Source organism: Talpa europaea (genome assembly GCF_964194135.1).
Source record: "Talpa europaea genome assembly, chromosome: 3".
Taxonomy (NCBI): domain Eukaryota; kingdom Metazoa; phylum Chordata; class Mammalia; order Eulipotyphla; family Talpidae; genus Talpa; species Talpa europaea.
Window position 1 is genome coordinate 149,119,454 of NC_140069.1, and position 24,014 is coordinate 149,143,467.

The 24,014-nt window shown below is 54.3% G+C and overlaps 1 protein-coding gene across 1 annotated transcript in view; it reads right to left on the reverse strand.

The window, feature by feature from the left end:
- PRKAG2 (protein kinase AMP-activated non-catalytic subunit gamma 2) overlaps positions 1-24,014 on the reverse strand; it is a gene marked incomplete at both ends in the record, with an annotated part of 159,202 nt that overhangs the window by 17,002 nt on the left and 118,186 nt on the right. The window contains 3 exons of the mRNA XM_084230746.1: positions 447-528; positions 1,536-1,642; positions 15,103-15,172. Coding sequence (XP_084086872.1) covers positions 447-528; positions 1,536-1,642; positions 15,103-15,172 — 259 coding nt within the window. The remainder of the gene's footprint in view (positions 1-446; positions 529-1,535; positions 1,643-15,102; positions 15,173-24,014) is intronic.

Sequence of the window (24,014 nt, forward strand, 5' to 3'; positions counted from 1 at the left end):
ACTGGGGACTATGTTTCTAAGACAAGGAATCACGGCATCTAGCTGTTCTAGTACAGGACGTTTCCCAGAGTATGCCAACGAGCTAGTGAAGGCATCAGCGCATTTACATCACTTACTTCGCCCTGTCAAAAAGGTGTCAGCCCAGACGGCTGGGATAGCCCACGGGCCCACACTTGAGCCAAGGCAGCCGACAGGCGACAGGCCTGGCCTCCCCTGCTGCCCTGTTCCCTGGGCTCCCGGGATCTGGCAAAGGCATAGAAGACCCTTCAGAGCCAAGAAGGCGCTGAATCGAGAGGAACTCAATGAAAGTACAACTGTGTTTTGGGGTGAAGGTGGGATGTTTAACTGGGTGACATCTTTCCTAGGCTGACTTCCCAACCCAGCACCTGCTATAGTGCCTCAGGTGCCTGCAAAGCCCTGGACACAGGGCTTGCCTGAAAACTTACCTACAAAACTCTGCTTTTTACTCTCCCACAGTGGCGCTGCTCGGACGCCATTGGCCACTAAGGCAAAGAAGGCCTTTTTAACCTGTGGGCAGAGAAGGATCATTCCTGTAAAGTCCATGTGTGAGGACGACAATATCTTCAGCAAAAGCACTGGACCGCATCTGTCAGTTACCTTCAATGTTAAGTTTTCTAAGTTTGAGAAGCTAGAAACAACTAAACTTACGAGTATCACAAAATGCTTCTGTATTACGGTGAAAGGCACCGTAAGAACTGGAGGTTACAATTTAAAACCGAAAACACACAATTAGCTTCAATGTTTTCTTGCTGTCTCTAAAGACTCCTGTATTAATAGACTTTCTTTACAGAATTAAAACCATATAAAATAATTAAACTTCAGAGTTTAATTTCCCCTGTATGTGGTGATTAATTCATCTACACACACTGGTTCCCTCAAATTACTTGAAGTGAAAATTTGTTTTTAGTACGTTCAACCACAACAAAACAAGCAGGTGCTCTCTTCCCTGAGGCCGAGAGAGAAGAGGTGAGAGAGACACAACACGTTTGTGCTTTTCTACCTGCTAGAGGCAAATGCCCACTGTCAGGGGCGGCACGTTTGGGGCACTTTCACAGATGGCATCTCACTCAACCCCATGAGAAGCACCCCTGGGGTCCCCTGCCAGGTGCAGGGGGCAGCACACGGGGTGGCTTTTTAAAAGCCGAAAGCTGCACACTAAGAGTGGCCTCTCAAGAGAGATGGTAAGAGGGAGGGGCTCGACTCTATTACCAACCAAAGTCATCCAGTTAAATCCAGGCCCAGGCGTCATGGGGGCCGCTCCTGTTTTCTCCAAAACAACAGACTGAGCAGCGGAAACCAGCCTTGAAACCACAGTGGCTTAAGCCCGACGTGAGTTTCCCGGGACTTGATCCACGATTTGGAGAGAGGACAGAACTGGGGCCTTTCGTGTCAGGCGGCCCTGAGGACGGGGCCCCAGGGCCACAGCCCACCTCCCCAGTGGTGCTGGGCTCACATCCCCTTATGAATCAGCTGCCAAGGAACAGGCCAAACGCCCACCCAGGGGGCCTGCTTACTTGCAATGTCGTGTCGAAGACGACGAGCTTCGAGCTGGTGGGGACGATGTCGTAGCACTTGTGTGACCTCATGAATCGCATGTAGACGCCACTCTCTGAATCTTCTGCTAAAAAGGAAAGGAAAGGGGGCAGCCGTCAGTCTTAACGAAGAACTTTCTCGATCAGACGAAGAGCACAGATGAAAACCTACGGCCGAGCCCCTCGGGGCTAGACCTCAGACGTCCTCCCCATCCGAGCACCTGGCCCGTGGCTCCTCCTGGCACCCTGAGCCTCGTACATGGGTGCTCACGGAGCAAGACCGGGGGAGAAGAGGCGTCCGGACCCAGAAGGGGAACACAAAACCGGCTTTATTTGCAGGCAGCATGGTTTTGTACGTAAGAATACCAAAGAATCCACAAAAAGTTCTCAGATCTCAAAAAAAGAGTGCTTTGCAAAGTCACAGGAAATAGTTAAAAGAAAAAAAGAGACCCTGCTACTATATTTGTGTATTTTTTCTCCCTTTGGAGCAAAACAGGCTCTTGACTTTTCACAAGGTGGTGCTGCAGAAACTCCTGTTTTCGCCTGCATCCCCCGTTCACCCCTGGCTGCCAGGATCAGGCTCGAGGACACCCTTTCTTGCCTCTTAAGCGGGAATCTTGGCGGCTGTTACTGCTCCAGTCTGTCAAACAGTTGCGCATATTTGTGCATTTTTTTTAAGAGCGAGAAAGTTAAAAAAAAAATTGAAAGGTGCCATTTACATAAACGTGGGATGGAGGTCTGGACCCACAGCCAGGAGCCCCCAGAGCACGACTCAGCTGATGCTGGTGCCAAGGGCCCTGGGGTGGGCGGCGTGGCCGGAGGGACCTGGGCCCCAGAGCTCCCCAGGCAGGCGCAGCCCCGGGCGCACAGCGAGGAGGAAGGAGGAAGGAAGTGGCCTTTCATCTGTTTGCTCGTCGGCCCTCACTTTCCAGCCCGTTTTCAGCATCGCGGACAGCTCTGATGGTTTTCCCTTCTTGGGTGATCCTTTCTACGCCCAGCATGCCCCCGTTTACAACGTGAATTAATAATACGACGTGAATTAATACAATGATTCAGTCACCGAGTCACTGCCCAGTCAGGGTGGGCTCCTCCCACAGCTGACCCCAGACCAAGGGACGTGAGGGCAGGAAGGAAAATGTCACAAGGGTGGTTAACAGGCAGCTCACAGCTGGGTGTGAGTTGGGTCCCAGCTGCTGGGGGCCCTAAGACTCATCGGGGACTTGGAACTGCCAGGCCCAGGACCCACCAGCCCTGGGGCATCTCCTGGGCCATGAGTCCAGCTCGCAGATGCGCCCTGAGGCCAGAGGATGAAGTAGAACTTGGATGCAGCTTCTGCTGCGCCAGAGGCCGGGTCCCTGGAACACTGTGCCTTGGCAAACCCTGCGTGGAGAGTCACCGACTATCACGACGCTGCCTGGCCTGTGGCCACAGGACAAGTGCGGGGACAGCTGCGCCATCAATGGCCAGCCGTGTGCCTCGGCGCCTCTCAAACACCCCCCTGCCGGGAAACAGGGGTCTGGCACAGGCGAGCACTTCTAAGAGACACCCAGAAAGCGCTGGTCCATGTCTCCTCCGCCGCTGCACGAGGCTAAGCGGGGGTTTATCGTGCAGTCGAACCCACGTGCGGGCTCCTATGGGCGGTGGGGGTCAGGACAGGCAGCATCCGGCACCCAGCGGCCAGGCCACGCCTAGCTAACACCTGTCCCTCCCCAAGTTGCCAGGAATGGAATCCACAGGAACTGGAAGGAAGTGCGGCGACCGCCCCCCCCAGAATGAGATCCAAGATACTGACAAAGGGCGGTGAGCTCACGCAATCCTGTGAAGTGAATACTCAAACTTCCAGAGTTTTTAACCTAAGCGTTGTGTTGAACACACCGGTATACACCTTAAGTCTTCTGTGGACTTTAAAGGCATTTTTCTCCTTTAAAAGGGGAATGTTATGGGATGCAATGTTGGGAAATGTTACAGAAACAAAAAAAGGAAATGATACATATGTAAAATAAATTCTAATAAAATTTGTTGTGGTTTGCAACAAGAGTAGATCCCTGCTGGTGTAACAGAAACAGCACTTAACAAAACTGGTAACATTTTAACTTAGGAAAAGAAAGAGAAACATTATAAAATGTTATTGTTTTCCCACATTTAATATACAACTTTTCTGGTTGTAGGTGGATCTGTTAGCTTGTGACTGAGGGGCAGGGAGGGGACCCCAAACTTCAGGGGGTGAACACCCTGAAAGGGACACTGCCATCTGCCGCACAGAGACAAAGGGTGCAGGCTTGGTGGGAGAGCTCTTCAACAGGACGGGTGTGCACGGAGTGGGAGGAAAAGCCAGGATATTCCTAATAACAGCTTCCTAACAACCATCTCCCAGTGATCTGTCTCCTCTTGGGTAAAGGCCCAACCAAACAGGGTCGGCCCGAAGCAGGGCCGCTGAGGCCTGAAAGCTTGCTACGGGTCTAAGGCACCTTCTGGCAGGAAACAGCAAGAAGAGGTTTAGACAAGAGGGGCAAGTCAACGTACAAATCAAGACAATGGCTGCCACTGTCTCTGCTGAGGACAGCCTTCTCGCATGTCTCTTGCCCACAGGTCTCTCCCAAGTGTCCCTGTGTCTCACCTCCACACATCTCCTTCCAAGCCCCCCAAGACTCTGGGTACAAGTCAAGGCTGGAGAAACAAGCACCCAAGAGCCTCCCTGCCTTCCTCATAACGAGCTTCAGTGGACCATTCGGCTCTGCCCCAGTCCCCGGAAGCACCACCAGGCAGGAAGCAGGTTCATGGCACACTGGGACTTGTAATCCAAGGAGGCTTCTTGTAAGGGGGGGTGGGGAAATGGCACCTGCTGTGGCCTGTGCTGTGCTGCTCCTCCCCCTTTTATGGAGATGCTCTGCTTGTGTATTATATTATGAAGTCTCAAAACGTGTCTTCTGCTTCTCTCATTGGAATAGAGAGAATATAAGAGTAATTTGGAGTTAAAACACCCTCCCCCACTGAAAAAAAAAAAAAACAAAAAACAAACCCAAGACAAAACCACTGAACAATGACAGGCTGTCTGGAACGCATGATTAAAATTCCTGAGAAGGCAAGAAGTTCAAACTCTCATTATTCAAAAGGTAACTGGGGCTAAGATGTTATCACAATGTTCCATTCTTGCTTTTGTTATTTCATGTGTCGCTGAATAGAAGCATAACTGCAGAGCATTACGCTGGCACTTGAGTTACTGGTCTATGAGCGGAACCTGTTTGTGAAATGATGGTAAATCTCGCCACCCTTCAAATGCGACAAGAACCCAATGTTACCATTCAAGGCAGTGGCTAAGAGCGCTGCTGGGAAGCAGAAAGTGCAAGTCAGTGTTTCATGCATGAAGGTCAACCGAACGACTGGAAGAATGCAGCATCTAAGTGTAAACGCAAACAGGGACATCCAGTAGACAGGAGAGCGTGGAAGTAGGTGCTTCTCTTCCTAGAAGCAAGTCTGATTCCATGACCCCCATTCTTTCAGAATGCACCGTCCCCTCTGGCTCTGGTCTACTGAACACCGCCCCCCCCCGCCTTTCTCCAGTGGTCTGACTAGCGACCCCCAATCCTCAATATGTCCACCTAGAATGCCAGAATAAGCCATTATTTGGAATAAGGGTCTCTGCAGTGTAAAGTGGGGTCTTGAGGTCACCCTGGGTTTGGGTGGGCCACACCCAGCAACAGTGTGGTCCTTACAAAGGAAGAGAGAGGAGCAGAAGACACAGAGATGGCAGCTGAGTGAAGACGGGAGACACCAGAGTTGCAGCCTTGATCAAGCCCCTACAAAGGCTGCAAGAGACTCCCCCTCGGAGCCTCCAGGGGGACTCCCACCAACAGCTGGACTCAGGGTCTGGCCTCCAGGCTGAGAGGATGAACCCAGATCTGTGGTTCAAAGGCCAGTCTGGCACCCCATCGTGCTCTGTGGGGACCTTCCCTCGCAGGAATGGGACAAACCGTGGGCTAAGAGACAGGGCCCAAGTCAGAAGCCACGGTTACCCCATAGACACAGCTGTGGAGCACATGTTAGGGGGTGCTGGTGAGTCTAGACAGACCTGGCCGGGAGAGAAACCATTTACATGCTTTGACAGGACTGGAGAGCTGGAAGGGGGTGTTTCTGGAGAAGAAATGCATCTCCGGGTGTACACCACGCTTTTTTTTGGGGTGGGGAGGGAGGGAGCCAAACAGCTCTGATCTAAAGCTTTAGGAGTGTTTGCAAGGATATTTTATCTTGAAGCAATTTTCTAATTGTACTGGATTAAAAAACGCAGTCATAAACTGCAGAAGACCTTAAAATATTCACCTGACTGCAGACATATGCTTAGAAAAATGGGCAAACAACTGGAATAATTCATACTTCAGAGATAATCATTCTGGTCAAAATTTTTTTTTCCAAAACTGACAGAGACCTTTAATTTGGAGAGCATCTGTAAAACATGGGTGGGAAGACAGCGCGATTGTTGGGCTGTCTTGCCTGCTCTGTCTGGAAATGAAGGGGACAGATGACGACAGAGAATCAATCTGTTCAGGCAAAAAGACAGAAAACTCGAGGGGCGATGCACACAGAACAGGAGGTGAGGGGAACAGAGGGGGCCCGAACCCAGGCGGCTCCCGAGAACATTCCAGAAAGTGCACTGACGGGGAGGTGAAGGAGACAACCGGCTACTTGCTCTCACGGCGTGGCTGCACCCTCGACACCACACACCATCCACCCTGCTTGCGCCCAAGATCTGTAACCCTCTGCCCTGAGACTCCCAGGTTAGACAGTACAAGTCTGCGTGGGTGGAAGGCAGCAGCCTGCGGGGGGCTGGCCTCCCTCCAGGGGCTGGCCTCCCTCCTGGAGGCTGTCCCGACTGAACCGGCCCCATGTGCTGCAGCAAAGCAGTGGCAGCTAGCCACGGGCTCATTACCAGTGGCCTCTGCGGGGCGGGCAGGGTGGAGGTCGGGGGCTTCAAGGAACAGCAGCTTCTGAAGCTGCTCTCCAGCTCCACCTCAGGGCTCCGCTGGCCAGTGGGGAAGAACGGGAGGGGACACACGCTCAGGGGCTGCAGCAGTGTCCTCCTGCGCCTCTCTCCTTGCTGCATTTTCTGACAGCACCATGTGTCCAGCCCCACCCGCTGTTCCCGGTGTCCACTGTGCTCAGAGGTTACTCTCGTTTCACCTGTGGGCATGAATGACTGGACTTCTGAATAAACCGCCATCTTCTGCATTTTTTAGGACAAAACCTTGCTGGTGACCCTGGGGCTGGCCACTCACGGGAGAGCTCCACCGGGCTTTAGGGAGCCCCGTCCTCAGCGGGCCCCGAGGAAAGAGCTGGGGGTGACCTGGCCTTGCGTGTCTGGAGCACGCCCTCCCCAGGTGTCCGCTGCAGTGTAGGCCAGGGTGACAACTTGCATTAAAAAAAAAAAAAAAAAACAGCAATCAAAAAAGATAAACACATGCCATTTGCAGCAACATGGATGGCGCTGGAAGGGATCATGCTCAGCGAAATAAGCCAGAAAGAAAAAGAAAAATACCGGATGGTCTCACTCATAGCAGGAATCTAGAAAACCTAAATAAGGGACCAGGAAAATGAATAACTATAAGAAAGAAAAAATCAAAATCAACAAACAACTATGAACCAGAGACACACTTTCGAGGGGGGCGGGGAAAGGAGGGATTGGGGTCAAAATCAGGGGGTTGCAATTGTATGGGGAACATAAAAATAAAATTTATTATTTAAAAACAAAACAAAACAAAACAAAAAAAACAAAACCACATCACGCAGACACCGTTCACTCACACAGCCCGTGTGGCTGAAGCGGGCAAGTCAGCGGTTACTGCCTGATTTCTGACGAGACGGGAACATACAGCGCCGTCAATGGGATTCTAGAGTGACCGGAAAGGTGCTTCAGCTCAGGGACAGCCAACCAGCTGGGGTTCCCCCTCACTCTTCGCCAGGCCTCTGTCGTGGGGTGACGGCCCCTCACCCCGAGGCTCTGCATTCTCGTTCACGTTTCCTTGAGCAGGCCTGACAGAGCTTTATCTGTTACTGGCCAAGCTGCTGTCTCATCGGGCGAGCCTGCGTCCATGTTTCATCGTGTCCGTCACTTCCGCTGGGTGTGGGAGAGGAGAGGGCACTGCCCGGCAGACCGCCCCGAATCCCAGCCCCACCGTCACCCTGGCCCTGGAGAGCGTGCGGCCTGGAGTCTGAAGCTGTGGCCGGGTGCCTGCGGGCAGTGTGGCCAGGGGCGTCCCCCTGCTGCAGCCCTGGCGCCTCCGACCCCCGTGGGATCTCCAGGTGCGCCAAGCTGGGGGTGCGGGGGCTCAGAACAGGCAGCTGTGGACCCAATGTGGATGGGACTGTGACCTTGAGCAAATGACCTAATCCCGGAATTAGCCCGAATTTCCTCACTTGTCAAATGGGGTCACGCTCTCTTGGTTCTGAGGGCCGGACGACGCCGACCTCCAGCCTCAGACGCGCCGGCTGCGAGCTGGGCCGCCGGCGCCGGGAGGCCTGGTCTGCGGTCCTCTCTGGGCCGCCGGCGCCACGGTTCTGTTTATGGGACAGCCCCGCGGCAGGGGCCGGGGTTCTGGGCGCCACCTGCGGTCCGCACATGGGGTACCGGTATTTTTCCAAGTTACACGTGGAGAAACGGAAACTTGAAATAACTCGCCTACGGCCTCACAGCTCTCGGCAGAACTGGGACTCGGATCTGGGTCTGACGCCTGTTCTTAATTAATGACACTAATTACAATGAAGCCAAAAGGGGGGACACCAGGCACGCAAAAGCCCCAGAGGCGGGGAAGGGGGTGAGGACCAGAAGAAGCGCGTGAGTAACAGCATCCCGCGGGAGGTCTTGGTGGGACCCGCGTCCCATTTCAAAGGAAATGCAGCAGCAGGTCTAGAAAATGCAGCAGCTGGTCTAGAAAACAATTTCTTCTTAGTGACCTACTGCGGCAACAGAGGGCCGCAGACTGAGTGAACCCCACAGCGCCTTGAGAAAATCTCCCATGTTACCCAAGATCCGACACAGACACACAGGCACTGGGTCCACTGGGGCAGAAGCCACCAAGATAAAAAGTGTCTGAAACTTAAGTGAAAGGTTTCCATGTCAGTGTCCCCCAGAGACGGCGCGGGGGATGAGCCCACGCCAGCCAGGCTTCCCTTCTGCCGACGTCGGCACATGCGCAGTCACGGCCACGGAAGAACGATGGAGAAGACTTTCCCCGCGGGTCAAATGAGTAACAAGCCTCCCCGTTTCCAGGCACGGCGCTGGCGTCCTCGGCCTTGTTCAGTGCCGGCCAGGAGTCACCCCGAGCGCACACTGAGGCGGAGGAGCCCTCCGCACCCCGGGAGACACGCCGGGTCCTCGCCCCTCGCCCCACGCCGTGGTGGCCGGCACACCGTGGCCGGCGGGTTTGCTCTCCTGGCCTTATTTCTTTGTCAGGAACAACAGTAAGAGGCACACGCGGCGGCTGTGCCAGAGCGAGAGCTGCGGAACACGCCCAGGCTCCCCAGCAGGCGTGGACTGAAAGCTGCATCTTCTTCGCCCATTGGGATCTGGCGGGCGCAGCGTCCAGGCCCCGCTCTCGGAGAGCGAGTGCACGTCTCCCAGCCCACCAGTCGGAGGGAGCAGCAGGTACTGCGGGGCCTGTCTGGAGTTTCTGGAAAGATGCCCCATGGAAGCGACATTAAGCTGCAGGGAGTGGGAACTGCAAGGCGAGGTCAGGAAGGCGCAGAGTGGGGGCACGGGGAGCAGCACAGCTGGAGAGAAAGGCTAGAAGCAGGCCAGACAGGGCGAGAGAGGGCGGAGGGAAGAGCCAGCAGGGCCAGGGAGCGCAGGGCACGAAGCCTGGCCCCCGGCAGAAGAGCACAGGGACCCACGAAGGCTTTTAAGCATGGGAGTGACGGGTTTAGAGAGAAGAGCTGAGAAACTATCACTCATCACAGCAGGCAAAGTGACCGGCGCGTCCAAGTCCAGGGGGAGAGGCTCAGGGGAGCGCAGGGAAAGATGACGGGGTCTGACCTGGAGGGGCAGCAGAGGTGGTGGGGGCCCCGGGGAAGAAAACTCAGGCTCGGTGGCTTGCTCCTTCGAGAGCCCTAGGGCTAAACATTCTTATTTCAAGCACTGAGGTGGGCCTGGTGCGGGACTGGCTGGGGGGCGGCGGGGGGGGGGAGGGCAGCAGCCGGCAACACTCCAGAGCCTGCGTCTGGAGAGCGACCTGGGCAGCATCAGTTATGAGCCCCGAGTAATTTAATACAGGGAATGAAAACACCGGGCAGCGAGGACGACGGTAACCAAAGCCCTGGCGGGACTGAGGCTGCCAGGCTGAGGGTGGGTCGTCGGGAGTCAGTGTTTCACCCCCACGGGAACGGGGTGACAGTGTGGACCCAGAGCTCACCAGACCTGCCGAAGAAACAAGAAGAGCAAGTGCCATCACGGAGACAAAATGAGCCCAGACACCTCTGAGGATGCCGGGGTGCCATGCCCTCGGCTCACGGCTGTGCGTGGGGAAGGGGGCAGGGGTCAGCCGCACTGCGGAAGGGAGCCACGGCCCCCGGCCTCTCGTGAGCGGGGGGTGGGGGTGGGGGGGTGTGGATGCGCTGAGCTGGGGGCCAGGAGGCGGGAAATGGAGCGAGGCTCTGACCAGGGGGCACTTTACGTTGGTCACACCCGTGGGTTCTGGACATCTAACAGCTGTGCTTGAATCCAGGGCCTGCCTTGCTGGGGTGTCCCCGGGTCATTTATTTCCCCTCACTTTCTTGGCTTGGTGCTCCAGAAGACAGAGAGGGGATAAGAAGCTTCCTCCAGGGTTGTCTGGAGAACTGGATGCCCGCGTGAGCAGACCCCGGCAGCGCAGTGCCCGCGGCAGCAGCGGGAGTGGGCCAGGGACACGGCCCTCCTTGTCCACGTCAATTCCAAAGGCTGCGAGGAGCAGTTTTCCCACATGAAGACTTGCAGGCACCATGTGAAGTCGAGGGGTTCCAGGACACTAAGGAGCTCTGCAGGGGCTCTGCCCGTCCCCAGAGGGCAGATGAAGAGCTTTGCCACCCCCGGCCAGCCCCCAGGCAGCGGAACATCGGCACGGGCACTGGCCAGTTAGCAGAGTGCCCACCACAGAGTGGAGCAGAGGCAGAGTCGCTCCTGAGAGGCAAGGTTGTGGGGGGCACCAGGGCCTCTGCTCAGCTCCTGATGGCCTTGCAGTGACAGGGAAGCCCGTGACAGGTCCCTCTTCTGGACACCCCGAGTCCTCTGCATCCTGCTGTCTGTTTAGAGCGGCCTGGGACCTTCCCAGCCCAGGTACCAAACCTCCTCAATCCTAAGAAACCAGACATGAAGGGATACCCTGACTTAGGGACACTGCATGTGTCCCTGAGGGCTGGCAGAGCTGGCAAGCTTTCACCTGCGGGGCCAGCTAGAGAAGAAACATTCTAGTCATAAATACCCCGTAAATTGTAACTACCTATATAATCAAGGAGGAACAGGCCCCGTGTCTCAGACAAGCAGCGCCGGCAGGAGGGCCCCATGAGAAGTGAGCGGCAGGCGCCACGGCCACACTGGACCCCAAAGCTGCCACCAGAGGTCAGGACTGTCCGGTGGCTTGGGCTGAGCTGCTCCAGGCCTGTGCTTTCACAGGGGACCCCAAATGCACAGAGGACAAGTCTCCCTGCACTCTCTCACCCTTTTCTCATTATTTGACCCCATTCCAAGTCTGTGCCCCCTGCCCCGACCTGCCCCCATGAAACTGTCATACTCCAGGGCACTCCGGCTCTGCACGGCCCCAGCCACTGTAACACCTGTGACCCTGTCCCTCCTCCCCCAAGCACCCAGCTCTGCTCCCCTGGGAGCAAGGCCCCCAGGAGAGGATGACCGCACTGTGTGAACCTGGATCTTGGCTTGTGCATGAGGTCAGAGAGAAGTTGCTAGTCGCTCTAGTCAGGAGGAGAAGCGGAGGTCAGTGGGGCAGGCCCCACCCGAGAGATGAAATCCACCATGACAACCAAAGCGACACCCAAGACGAGCAGAGCCCCCGGGGCCACGCCAGGAGAGCAACTTCGCAGGGCACCAGGCCCAGGAGGCGAGGCTCTGGACTGGGCACGAGGGGTGCCGGCTCATTACCCCTTCTGGGCAGCGGGGACGAGGCTGACTGACCGGTCTGGCTATAAGGATGAGCTGGCAGGTGAGCTCCGAGAACAGGCCCCAGAGGCCGCGCAGCGGAGGGGGCAGAGCGAGGACAGACAGCGTCGCCTGTGACAAGGAAACCGGCAGATGGCGAGGCAAGAGCAGGGAGGGGCCCTGGCAGGGCGCCCCACAGCTCCAAAGTGGGAGAGAGGCCACATGAGTCACTGACAACCAGGGACAGCACAGGCGTCCACGGACTATGACCGCTGAACAAGAGGGTCACCGCGCGCCCAGGCCATGCGACGCCTCGAGTGGTGCCAGACGACAGATGTGGAGATGGGGTGAACTGGTACTACCTGTCCACCTCCCAAACCACCCCGGGGTCGCGTTTAGGTGCCAGGCTCTGGCCCTCCAGTTCGGCCAGACTCCCTCCTGGCGCGAGCAGACGGACCGGTGACTGATGTCACGGCCAACATTCCAGAGCGGTCTCTGCAGGGGACTGCGATGGGCAGCACCGGCTGGCGACGAGCGTCACACAATCCTCCCAACGTTCCCGTACAGTCACAAACACACTGCAGTCATCGCGAGCGGCAGCGCACCCACTGGGTGCCGACACGTCCGCAGTGAAGACAGAAGTATGTGAGGGGTGAAGAAGGCATGGGGGGAAGGGCTCCAAGAGATGGGACGATCGGGGAGGAGCTGGGAGGTGTCACACAGGCAGGGTGCGGAAGGGGAGCAAGAGGGGGCCTCACAACTGTGATGACGGACCCCCCCCAAAGCGCAGGGTTGCGAGGGCCACGCAGAGACAAGGAGCGCCACATGGAGCAGGGGTCTGGCAAACCTCCCACCCATCGTGTAGCATCTGGCCCCAGCTGTTCCTGCCGTCGGGCAGGCAGGGCCGCCAAGGCAGGGCCGAGGCCACGTGATCTAGCTTGCACAGCAAACTCTGCAAGCGCCATCTGAGATGGAGCCAGGCAGCAGAGCAGGAATGCAGACTCCCAGGCCCAGCCCAGAGCCACGGACCAGCCCCTGCCTTTAAGCACAGAAAGCTCTTTGACACCAGTGTGTGAGGTGGGGAGGAGGTGGTGCGGGCGGGGGAAGGGGTCGCCACTCAACACCCCAACACCCCAACACATAGGCGCAAAGTGTCAAGAGCCCCTGGGAAGGCTCGGACCACAAGGCCCTGGGCTGGAGGGTAAACCAGAGCAGCACTGAGCGAGAGGGTGGGCAGCTGGTGTCATCACCCCGGGAAGGTGACCAAGCCCCCCGCAGGGTCAGGGGGGAGAGAACAGTCTTTCTGTCCTCCCCGGAAGCAAGTGACATTTTGAGAAATTCCTCCTTCACCAGAGCCACCAAATGGTTTCCAACTACAGCACCCCTGGTAATGGATAAGGAAAGAGAAGAAGACTCGGTGACAAAAACACTAGCAACCGTGTGTCTCTGAACACCAAGCATGTCTCCACCTCGGTGCTGCCTCCCAACAGCACGCGGCCCGAGGAGGGAGGCCCAGGTCTCCGGGACGCGGTGCCACCCAGCCCTTCACGGTGACCAAGGTGGTGTGAACCTCAGGACTTCTCCCTCCCCCACATGTGTGAGATTCTGCTTGGTATTCAGTTTTCCTGGCTTTGGGATGAACAAGCGATCTACAGCCAGAGAGAAACAAAGCAGCGTTTTAGACAATCACGCCAACACTGTTCTTCCAGCTCGGCTAGCAGCTTCCCAGGCACCGTTTAACATTCTGCCTCCCTCAAAAATCTACAGGAGTTTGACAGGCTTATTTGTGGGCCTGAATATGCTTGACAGCAGTGGGGATAAAAATAGACGGTGAAAGTCGGAAACCCCTTTCTTAGATGCTTGGCCTCAAATCTTTACGTTCACCCCATTGGCAGAAACAACGCCAAAGACAAAAACGCATAACTACTTGGAGAAAGGCACCATAGCTGGATGAATACATCTCAAGGGGAAGAAAAATCGAAATTACGGGGAAAAGAATCCCTATGTTAAGATTCATGAATCAAAAGGCTTAGAAAGTCCACCAATTCAGAACAGAGGTTAATGCACTCAAACAAGAAGAGCAGCTAACATTTGGGCAGCGCGTCGCATGGGATCACACGGTACTCAGTGCCAGCTGCCGGAGTAGCTCACCGAGCCCTCAAAAGACCCTGAAATTAGCTCCCATCTTATGAATGGGGAATCTAAGGCACAGAGAGGTTAAGTAACCTGTCAAGGTCACACAGTCAAATAAGAGGTGGAGCTAAGACAGGCAGATGGGCCCGAGCTGTTAACCAAAAGGGGGGGGCACCCCCATAGTGGGTGCGCTCCACTTCCCTCCTGTCACATAATAAAGCAGAGGAAGAGAGAGGTGGATGCCATTTAAGACAGGGGATAATTTTTCAGCAGCATAAAAGGCAAATTAAGTCCCAGGAAGACTCCCCAATGTGTCAAATTACTGTTTAATAATAAATACGGTCGCAGGTTTGCAACGATAAGCGCCCGGAACGCATTCTCGGGCAAGGACGGTGTCTGTGCGGTGCTGCAGGGAACGTAAAACATAAAATACAAGCAGGCACTGCGGGACACCACCCCGCGACACCCCACACCCCGCGCTGCCTACGTCCCTGCCTGGCTGCAAATGAGCAGAAGTAGGAAAACTGGCACCGGGCCCGGCGTCCACATGGCACCTTCTTTGTCGCAGCAGCCGGGTTGTGCAGCACTGGGGGGGGGGGGTCACTCCCTCCAGACGGCCGCCGCGGGCGGCGAGAAGGTCCTCTCCATCCCGCAGAGCATCCTCTGTAAAGCTCCTCTTCCCCTCTGGCCTCGCCCCAGTCCACGGAAACGCGAATTCTGCCCGAGACCACGCGCACCCCCTCAGATGGCAGCACCTCAGAATCGCGCCCAGGGAGCAGCTCCCGCGTTCCGCTCAGGACATTTTGCCAGAGAACAAACTCGTCCCGGTCACGTTCCCACGGCTTCCAGGTGAGACCCGCGCAGGAGCAGGGGGGGCGCGGGGCGCGGGGCGCGGGGCGCGGGGCGCGGGGCGCGGGGCGCGGGGCGCGGGGCGCGGGGCGCGGGGCGCGGGGCGCGGGGCGCGGGGCGCGGGGCGGTCCCTCGCGGGCGCCGCGCTCTCCCCCAGCAACTTTGCCAGCGCGAGGCCCGCCCGGGCGGGGCAGGGGCCGCGCGGCGAGCGGGGGGCGCCGCGGGGGAGGCGCCGCGGGGAGGGGCACCGCGCGACGCCGCGCCCCGGCTCCAGCCGGGCGGCGAGGACAAAAGGAGCGGCCGCCGCGTCCAGGGCCGGTGGCGGGTCCCGGCCGCGCCGCTGGGGCTGCGCCGTCCGAGCGGCCGCCCTCGCGCGCGGCTCGGCGTCCCCATCCGGGGCCCGCGGGGCGCGGCGGGGGCGCGGGGCGCGCGGGGGCGCGCGGGGGCACTCACCGTCTTCCTCCAACTCGAATTTCTCCAGCATGCCGGCTTCCGCGGGTCCCGGGGCCGCCGCCAGCGCCGCCTGAGGAGGAGCAGGACAGGATCAGCATGCGCTCGGCGGCGCGCGTCCCCGGCTGCGCGGGGCGGGGACGCGGGGCGCGGCGGGGCGCGGGGCTGAGGGCGGGGCCGGGGGCGCGCGGGCGGGCGGGGCGCGCGGGGGCGGCGAGGGCCGGGGTGCGGCGAGGGCCGGGGTGCGGGAGGCCGCGGGGCTGGGGGGGGGGCGGGGCGGGGCGGGGCGGGGGCGCGCGGGGCGGGGCCGGGGCCGGGGGCGGGGGCGGCCGCGGGGCTGGCCGGGCGGGGATGTGGGGGCGCCGGGCGGCCCGGGGGGCCGGGGGCGCGGCGCACGGGTCTCGGGCACGCCGCGCGGGGCGGGGGCGCGGGGCTAGGGTCGTGCGGGGGAGCTCGACGCTGGGGGTGGAGCGAGGGCGGGGGTCTAGGGGTGCAGGGCGGGGTGCGGGCCGCGGGCTTGGCGGGTGGGGGCGGAGGAGGGCGGCGGGGCGGAGGGGCCGGGGGCGGCCCTGGGACGGGCGGGGCGCGCCCCAGCCCCCCGCCCAGGCCGCGGGCGGCGCGTGCCGCGGCCCAACCTGCGCCCCTCCCGAGCGGGGCGGCCCCTCCCCGCGGCGGTGGCGCGGCCGGCGCAGGAAGCGTGGGAAGAGCCGCCGCCGAGCCCCGGCGCCCCCTCCGGCGCGGCCCTGCTCCCCGCCGAGCGGCCATGAGCGCGGCCGCTCCTCCTCGCGGCCCCTCGCCCCCGCCCCCCGCCCCCCGCCCCACTCACCTGGCCCCGAGCCCACCGCCCGCCGCGCGGCCCTGCAGGTTGAACCTGCGCAGGTGAGGGCGCCCCGGCCCGGGTGGGGCCCCCGAGAGCGCCGCCGTGAGGGTGGGGGCGGGGCTGGAGGCCGGGAGGACCCGGAGGACCCGGCACCGCAGACCGGGGGTGGTGATCGCCGGCCTTGCTTTTTAGAAATTTGGCTTAAACTGCCCCGCCCAGCTTCTCTTAGGTCGCGGGCATTGTGGATGCACTTGGTCGCTGTCCGTTTTACGCAGCGATCGCAGTCTCCGCGTGCTTCATGTGCTTCCTCTCTGCAAAGTCGATTCTCTCTTTTGGGTGACCGGCTGCCCAAGGCTCACAGGAGCCTAAACCTGGCCGGCCACTCCCGCCACCCTGGATCTGGGTATCTGCGCTCCCAGCGCAAGGGCTGGCAGGTGGCGCGGCAGCCTGGCGAGCGGAGCCCAGAGAGAGGCCTGGCCCCCCCTTCTGCGCCAGCTCCCTGCAGATGCAAGGCCCTGAGGATAAGCGTGGCTCTGCAGGGCTGACTAGGTCTGGAAAGGCCCCAAACTTATGGGAACTTAGTTCTGTCACTTGCAAGCCTAGCCTGGAGGGGGAAGTGCCGAGCTCACCTCTACAATTTCTTTTTGCTAAGTCATCTCAGTGGGGCCAAAGCCTAACTCTTAATCTCCTTGGGGGATGGGGTGGGGGGGGGGAGAAAAAGAAGACTGTTTTTCTAAGACATTGGGTGGTTGGTACAAACCCACAGCTGTGTCATTCTTAACAAGAAAGTAAATGCTTTTCCTCAGAGCTCGGACCGAGGCCAGGGTGTGTCTGTTCCTACACTGTTCTTATTCAACATGGTACTGGAAGTTCCTGCCACTGCAATTAGGCAAGAAAAATAAGGCCAACAAAGGAAGAAATAAAACCATCCCCATTTGCTGATGGTTGTTTGCATAGAAAGGTCCAAATAATCTATCAGGACAAATAAAAACAACCCCAAAGCTAGAACTAAATAGTTCTAGCAAGGTCACAGAATATGAGGCCAACTTGCAAAGTCACATTCTGCGTAAAACAAGGACCCTGTGGAAACTGACATGAATGAACACCCCTGGTGTTCACACGGAGGAAATGGTATTTAGGTCTATTCTTAAAACAGACACCAGCTCTGCATGCTGACAATTGCAAAAATGTAGATGAAATGCAAGAAGACCTAAATAGATGCAGAGCACCCAATTTCCCAGATTGGCAGGCCCAAAGTATTGTGAAGATGTCTGTTCTCCCCCAAAGTCATTGCTAGTACAAGGCCTCTCAAACTCCTGACATGGCTTTTTGGGCAGTCATGATTATTCTAAAATTTACATGGAAAGGGATAGGCTCTAGAACAGCAAAAACAGCTTGAAAAAGAATGAAGTTCTTTGAAGTTTAGAGCTACAGTAATCAAGACGGTGGGGTACTGGCAGAGGAGCAGACACATGATCAATAGAGAAAATGTCTAGAAATAGACCCACATAAATAGTCCAAACGAATGTTTGATAAAGGTGCGAAAGCATTGATGCTGGAACGACTGGCTCTCACCAGGCAAAAACCAAAAACCTGCATGTAAGCCTCAAACTTCATGTAAAAATGAGCTCAAATTGGATCATGGACTTAAAATGTAAAACATGAAACTTTTAGGGAAAAAAAGTAAAACCTTCGCAACCCATTGCTAGGCAAAGAGGTAGACTCAGCATCAAAAGCATGATCCATAAAAGGAAAAGTTAGTAAATTGCACCTCATTAAAGTGAACAATATTTGCTCTGCAAACCACCATATTAAGAGGATGGAAAGCGTGTAAGTGTAAGAAGACACTCGCAAACCACACAGCCCCCGACTAGTATCTGGAGCACATGACGAATTAAAAAAAAGAAAAAAAAAAAAAGACCAGAGAATCCATTTAGAACATGAGCAAAAGGTGCGGAGACGTTTCACTGAAAGAGACATACATGGCAAGCAAGCACACAAAAGGGCGTGCAGCGTCATTAGCCAGTGAGGGAATGCAAATGAGCCCACAGGAAGCTGTCACCCACACCTGCTAGAATGGCCAGAATAACAGCTGTGACAGCACCCCACGCTGGTGAGGATGTGACAAATGGTCACTTCTGCACTGCCGGTGGGGATGCAAGCCTGACCGCCACTCTGTAGTAGAATTGGCAGTTTCTTACGGAATTAAACACGCACCTGTCATGTGATACCTCAGCTCCATGGTTAGGCATTTACCTGGGGAATGAAAACTTATGTTTGTATGAAGGAATGCATGTGAGTGTTCACAGCTGCGTCATTTGTAATAGCTCATTCTGGAAACAACAGATGTGCATGGGGAACGGCTAAGCGACCGTGGCCTGTGGCCTACTCAGAAACCAGGGAGTTCCATCCCCGCAATCCCTTGGATGAGAGAAGACGCTACTCCCATAATGTATGAGTCACTGATAACATGCTCTCAAAGTGACAGAATTATTGAGAGGGAGGCCAGGGAGTGGGTGCCAGGGTCAGGGATGGGGGTGGAGACAGAGGGTCGAAGGACAGCCATGACGGACCCAGCCTATGTCTATCCTCCGCATGACCTCACACTGTATCCTCCACCATGAGCCAAGCCAAGCTGAGCGAGTTGTGTGAAGGCAATCACCGTCTAGGTTAATTTAAAAACTCCTTTGTTGAGTACCAGTCACATCCCACAAGATACGATTTCTTCATGATGCAACTATCGGTGTTGACGGCATTTTCATCATCCCAAAGAGAACCCTGTGCCACCCCCAGCTTCTTACTGCATGCGCCCCCTACCCCCCGCCCCAGGCCCCCACTCATCTTTTTCCAGACAATTCAAACTCAGTCTGTCCAGAGCAGCCACTGGGTTCTCTCCATCTTCTCGTGTCCTCAGAGGACACCCCGCTATTCTCCATCCCCACCCCAACTCCTCTGGCCTCCACCACCTCAGCTTGGCTGCTGCAACAGCTCCCACCTCGCCAGGCTCTCCCGTCCCTTGTCTGTGCGCTGCTGGAGCCAGAGTGACCTTTTAAAAGCACAAACGTGCTCTTGTTCCTCCGGTTTAGGACCATTCCGTGGAGCCTGGAGGAATTTCCTGCTAACTCCTCTGCTCAAAACAGGGGCCTGCTCATTTTATTTCTTCACCTTCTCTTGCCAGCTCCCCTGCACTGCTGCTGAAAGGGTTCTCCGCTCCAGGGCCTGGCACCCCGCTTGCTCCCACCTCCCCCGCCCGGGCAAATTCCCACTCGGTCCTGTAAGGTGGGTCTTAAGAAGAGGGCTGTCTGTGGAAAATAATGGCTGAAAATATCAATAATTAATTAGTAAATGTTTATTGACTGTTTTCTGTTTCTGTGCCAGGCCTTTCCATCTTGAGAGCATCCTGAACAGCAAAGCTTTAAAAGACAATGAAAGTGTAAAATAATTACTGGGTTGAAGTTTTCCCAATTATCTGCCTTCCGGTGTGGATGAAGGACTTGAATATATGAAGGTGATATTTCTGTAGCCATCTGGTGAAATAATACAGGCTTGTTGTTAGGAATATAAAGTTGTGGTTACAAGGAGGCAGCGCTGTCTGCATCTGAGGAGGGGTTTTCTTCGGGGGTATCCTGGTCTCTCTGAGTTACAGTTTCCTCGCCAAATTGTTTCAGTCTAAACCACTGGTGTAAGTTACAGTAAGCCCTGCTTTACTACTCTCCAGTGGATCACGGATCTTTACTATGAGTCCTTCCTATGAAAATATGTCACTTCACGATTAAATGTTCACATTTGATTCCAACTGGACCTTGTGGTGGGACCTTTGTGGACGGGACCTACGCGTCAGTCATGGGTCATCGCTGCATCGATGCTCTGGCCACACCGGGCCATGGCTTTATTAAGTATAGAAATGTCTTGTTTTTTAGTCTTTACCTATCATACAAGTGGTGGTTGTTGAATTTCATAAGAATATTGTGCTAAACTGTGTCCTTGGGTGCTAAGGAGCATATTGCAAAGAACTGTGTAAAAAAAAAAAAGAACTCTGCAATTAAACTGAAACAAGAAATTAAAAAAGCAAGAAATTTAAAAAGTTAGTGAATTGGCACAAGAATTTGGTTTCCCTCACCTGCTCCATAAGCAAATCTAAGTGATTTCTTTTTTTAAGGACGACTTTATTTATTTTTTTTAAAGATTTATATTTATTTATTTATACAAGCACTGGGCACAGTCAGAAGCGCGGGAGGGTGAGAGAATTCACCAGAGCCAGAGCGGGGAGCAGAGCAGGCAGAGGGACCGAAGGACACTGCTGAGGGGAGCAGCGGGCGGCAGGAGAGGTCTGCGCGCCATGTGGGACCCTCCTCCAGTGGCTGGGGAGCAGCTGGGGATCGAACCGGCGCTGCAGAGGCCGCAGGCAGCTTCGCAACCCAGTGCTCAACCACTGCGCCACCGGGGAGGCCCAAACCTAAATGATTTTATTTTATTTTTTTTTTTTTATAGGTTTTTTTTTTTTTTTTAACTTTCTTTTTTTTTTTAGAGGCATGTTTATTTATTTATTTATTATATTTGTTTGTTTGTTTTGTTTATACATGCACTGGGTACAGTCAGAAGCGCGAGAGGGTGAGAGAATTCACCAGAGCCAGAGCGGGGAGCAGAGCAGGCAGAAGGACCGAAGCACACTGCCGAGGGGAGCAGCGGGTGGCAGGAGAGGTCTGCGCACCATGTGGGATCCTCCTCCGGTGGCCGGGGAGCAGCCAGGGATCGAACTGGCGCCGCAGAGGCCGCGGGCAGCTTCGCAACCCAGCGCTCAACCGCTGCGCCACCGGGGAGGCCCCCAAACCTAAATGATTTTAAATAAACTCTTCTGATCTAAGTTGCTTTGCTTATTTTTAGCTTTTTATTGTCAATAAAAATGAAATCTCAGTATTTTTGTTTTATTGTATAATTCGGTTTTATATAAGCTTAGTTATGTGCTGACAATTATGCCTCTCAGAATGAATCATGCACTATCAGCGCAGCACTAGGGTCACATCACATTTCCCTACACGATCACGATGGTATCTGTGCAAGGGATGAAAACCGTAAATTGGGTCTACTGTATATAGTAGTGGATGATTCATTCAAAAGGGGAGCCGTCTGTCTTCACCAGGAGTCTTTCCTGACTCCCTGTCTCCTCTCCTGACTTCGCCGGCTCATTGTTTCTCTTAGCCCACTTCCCTCTGCCAGGCCCTTGACGCGGGCAAGACTGACTTTTCTGTCCCCTAAATTCCATATGCTCTGCAGAAGAGCCAAGACTCTGATCATCCTTCTATTGTCTGTGCCTGAAATACACTAGACATTCCAAAAGCATTTGAGTGAGACAAGTTGCTCTTAAAAATGTGGCGGGGGAGGGAGGGCAACAGTTGATCTTACAGCATAAATGGTTTTACGGAGGGTTTCTTCCCATTCACTCAGTCTGCTCCTCCATCGCATTCCTATTTAGGAATGATGATAGCCACTCTCTCTGGAGTGTTGGAATTGAAGAAAAAAGAAAGTGGTGTATGAAGAAATAACAGCCGCAGGGCCTCCCTGGTGGCCTAGGGGTTAAGTCTCAGCGTTATCACCGCTATGGCCTGAGTACGATTCCCAGCCAGGGAGCAACCCACATGGCGCAGCAGATCTCTCCTGTCTCACCTACTGCTCCCCTCAGCAGTGTATTTCTGTGGATCTACCTGTTCTGCTCCTTACTCTGTCTCTGGTGAATCCTCTCACCCCCTGCACCTCTGTCCTGTACCCCAGTTCTTTTATGCAAAAATAAATTAAAAAAAAAACAACAAAACACCAGCAACTGTTTGTACTGGATTGACTCTCCTGGAGGGCTGGAGGGTGTTGAGAGCGCTTCCCTTCCCAGCCCGGGTGTGGGCAGGAGTTTGGCCAGCTCTCCCACTGCCTTCAAATTTTAATTTCTGTTAAGTGAAATTAAAAATTGTTAAAATTTGGGCCTCTCCGGTGGCGCAGCGGTTGAGCGCTGGGTTGCAAAGCTGCCCGCAGCCTCTGCAGCGCCGGTTCGATCCCCGGCTGCTCCCCGGACACCGGAGGAGGGTCCCGCATGGTGCGCAGACCTCTCCTGCCGCCCGCTGCTCCCCTCAGCAGTGTCCTTCGGTCCTTCTGCCTGCTCTGCTCCCCGCTCTGGCTCTGGTGAATTCTCTCACCCTCCCGTGCTTCTGACTGTACCCAGTATAAATAAATTTATATTAAAAAATAAAAAAATAAAAATAAAAATTGTTAAAATTTGATAAAAAACTCAAAAACATAAAATTCAATGATTAATGAACTTTATTAATTAAAAAATTATTAATCAATAACCAAAATGATTAATTCTGCTGATTGCTTTTTATCAATATTAGGGGAAAAGGCCTTTTTCCTTTGGATACTTTTCCAAATAATGTCAGATGCTATAAAATAAAATCAGTTCCTATCACACATTCATTTATGATTTCCCTTTAAGATCATTTATTCCACAGTATCTTTTCAGAGACAGTGCAGCCAATCTCTACAGTTTAAATCAGCAGAAAACCCATTTTAAAGGCAGTAGTATTTTAAAAAAATGAAGAAAAAGGACTAAATCAAAAAAGCCCTTTTTCTTGGATTCTGTGTTATCTTCTAACTCCCAAAGTAGATAAGACAGTCACTTAGCAAATATTTAATATTCGCCATGTGCCAGAAACCATCGTACGATTAGAAATTGTCACAGATATAGCATAAGTTTGTTATTCTTCAAATTCCACTTGTGTGGAGCTGATTACTCAGGCGCTGAAATATGTCTTTCTCTTGCCATTCACAAATAAATCAAAATTTGCTTTATTTTTCGCTGTTCAAAACACTTTGTTATTAGATTTGTATTTGACATGACTTACTGGGGCCCAAATGCATGCCATTATTTTGAAGACTCTGTCTATAATACTTTGTAAATAAGAAAGTAAGTACGGCTCAGCAATTTCAGTTCATCTTTCAATGCTTAATGCACCGAGCTGTCAACTTGGGAATGTGTCACATTTCTATTATAAAGCAACACAAACAGTGATAGGAAGCCACGAGACTTCTTTCCTCACTGATGTCTGTTTCTCCCCTACAACTGGCTCACTCATTCACCCTTCCCAGAACAAGCCCCTGTGAAAGGTTTTCAGTCCCCTTTAAACTCTTCATTTATGGGGACCTGGGCCATACATTGGTGAAAAGTTACAGAAAGGATTGAGATAAACTACTTTCATTTTTGTTCTGTGCTGTCCTGCATAGAGTGATCAAAAGGAACTTGTAAGAGTCAAGGTAAAATTAAAGGGAACTACTAATGCATCTTCTGCACTCGGCTCTGGGAATTCTGTGATCATTATTTACCATCTGCGGTGTTACGTAGCCAATCAACTTGGAGTAGGGTGAGCTGGGGACACAGAGCCAACTAAATGTGGGTGTAGGACTTTCATGCTTCAAAAGGTAAATCTTTGAGAAAGATTTTTAGTGTCCCTTAATGTGAACATAATGCACCCACAATAGACTGTGTCCATTTCAAGAGTCCAGTTTGATAAGTCAACATGAAAACATCACTACAATTCATGCTCTTTGTGGTTCATCTCTCTTTCCCTCCATGGTCTCAGGCAAACAGTGACCTGCTTTTAGTTTCACAAATGCAATCAAAGTGTACACATGTTTTTACACTTGGGATGTTACTTAGCATGATGATTTTGAGATCCATGCAAATCACTGAGTAGACCAGTAGTTGGTTCATTTTGATCACTGAGTTATAGTCCACATATGAATATGCCACATTTGTTCTAACTACTCCCCTGGTGATGGATTTGGTGTGTCTGATTTTTGAGTAAAGCTGAGATCAACACACTTGGTCGAGCAGTACATGCGTTTTACCAGGCCACAGATAAAACAATAATTAAAAAAAAAAAAAACAACAACTAGGAAGCAAGTCCTTTATCAGTTACATGTATTGTGAACATTCTATCCCATTCTGTGGCTTGTGGTCTTGCAAAGTTTAAATTTTTATTCTTGTATGACTTTTTACTGTCCTTTCTGAGAAATCATTACCTCCTCTGAGACTGTGAAGATTTTCTCTGAT